This window comes from Pundamilia nyererei, unplaced genomic scaffold (genome assembly GCF_000239375.1).
Source record: "Pundamilia nyererei isolate P.nyererei 1_Seehausen unplaced genomic scaffold, PunNye1.0 scaffold00314, whole genome shotgun sequence".
Lineage (NCBI taxonomy): Eukaryota > Metazoa > Chordata > Actinopteri > Cichliformes > Cichlidae > Pundamilia > Pundamilia nyererei.
In genome coordinates this window covers 493,779-494,968 of record NW_005187715.1, presented here as the reverse complement: position 1 = coordinate 494,968, position 1,190 = coordinate 493,779, and the positions used below count along the sequence as shown (strand labels likewise).

General features: G+C 44.0%; 1 protein-coding gene across 1 annotated transcript in view; it reads right to left on the bottom strand.

Annotated features, from left to right (window-relative positions):
* Window positions 1-1,190, bottom strand: part of fa2h (fatty acid 2-hydroxylase) — a 34,791-nt gene that overhangs the window by 6,551 nt on the left and 27,050 nt on the right. Inside the window, exon 2 of the mRNA XM_005751519.1 lies at window positions 1,050-1,175. Within this exon, the coding sequence (XP_005751576.1) occupies window positions 1,050-1,175 (126 nt within the window). The remainder of the gene's footprint in view (window positions 1-1,049; window positions 1,176-1,190) is intronic.

The window sequence follows — 1,190 nt, the reverse complement described above, 5'->3', positions numbered from 1 at the left end:
TGCTTGCATAAGAAAAGATACAGAAACCGGTTTCTGTGTTTAATAACAGGTGAACAAAGCCAAGCCAAGTGTGAAGACATGCTTCAGATTCCTGGTGTTACGCAGCTCGCAAATGTGGACGGACTGATTTAGCTTGAGTAAAGGTGAGTATCGAACAACCAGGACATTAAAGTGGCTACGATCCAGCTTAACCAGTTTGAAAACAAAAAGCGGGCCTTTTTCTTTTTTTTTAAATGAGGAAGGCTAGCACATGACAAGTGTGCTGGTGATAATAACAACATTTTGCATAGCGCAGAAACTGCATGAGTGTTGTACATGGGTACAGTTACCCATGTTTGAGATGTGTGAAGGGAGTGTCCGAGCATCAGGATTCAAGTTACTGGAAGAAGCAAACCCTCAGAATGAAGGGCTTAAACTGACAGATCCCTGTGTCACAAAAACACTGGTGTTTGAAACCGGCCTTGCAAAACTTAAGTGTGTGAAGTCAAGAGTCATGGGTCTCGTTCAATAAAGCGTTGCCTGGCAGCAGAGAGAGCGAGACAGACTGGTTGAATCTGTCATTGTGGTGCTGAGCCTGTTAAAGTGGAAAAACACGTGTCAAACTGCACCATCACATGAGCATAGTTTAAATGAATGTCTGACTGTGTGTGCTTGAAGGTAGATTTCAGCACGCAGGGACAAATTCTTCTAGTATGAACATATAAAAAACACCTGCACCATTTTGAGTCTAGACTTTCAGCACTGGCTTAGATTTAGGAGTTCAGCAATGCTGCTTTGTCTTCTGTTTTGTACATGCTTGTGTCTGGCAGTGTGGGAAATCATGCAATCTGCAAACAGATGAAGCAGGGTGAATAACCAGATGGCTGTTCACCTACCCCGTCACGGGTAAGCAAATACACTTGTTAGGTCATCCTCCACCTTTTGTTTCCAGTGTCTGATCGATTGCTGCATAATTTCAGCAAAAGCACACATTGACTCAAAAAAAGATGCAGAAAAGACGCACTCTTCATTTGATCGCATATTAGCCCCGTCTCAAAACACGCACACACCTTATCGAGGTCCACAGAGCTGCAGAGGCTGTATGGGTCGCGCTCATCCTCGTCTTTCGCCTCTGTCGTCTGCTGTGCCCTTTCTCCTTCGGTCTGTTTATTGGCTTTATTTCTCGCTCTCAGAGTCTGAGAAAAAAAAAG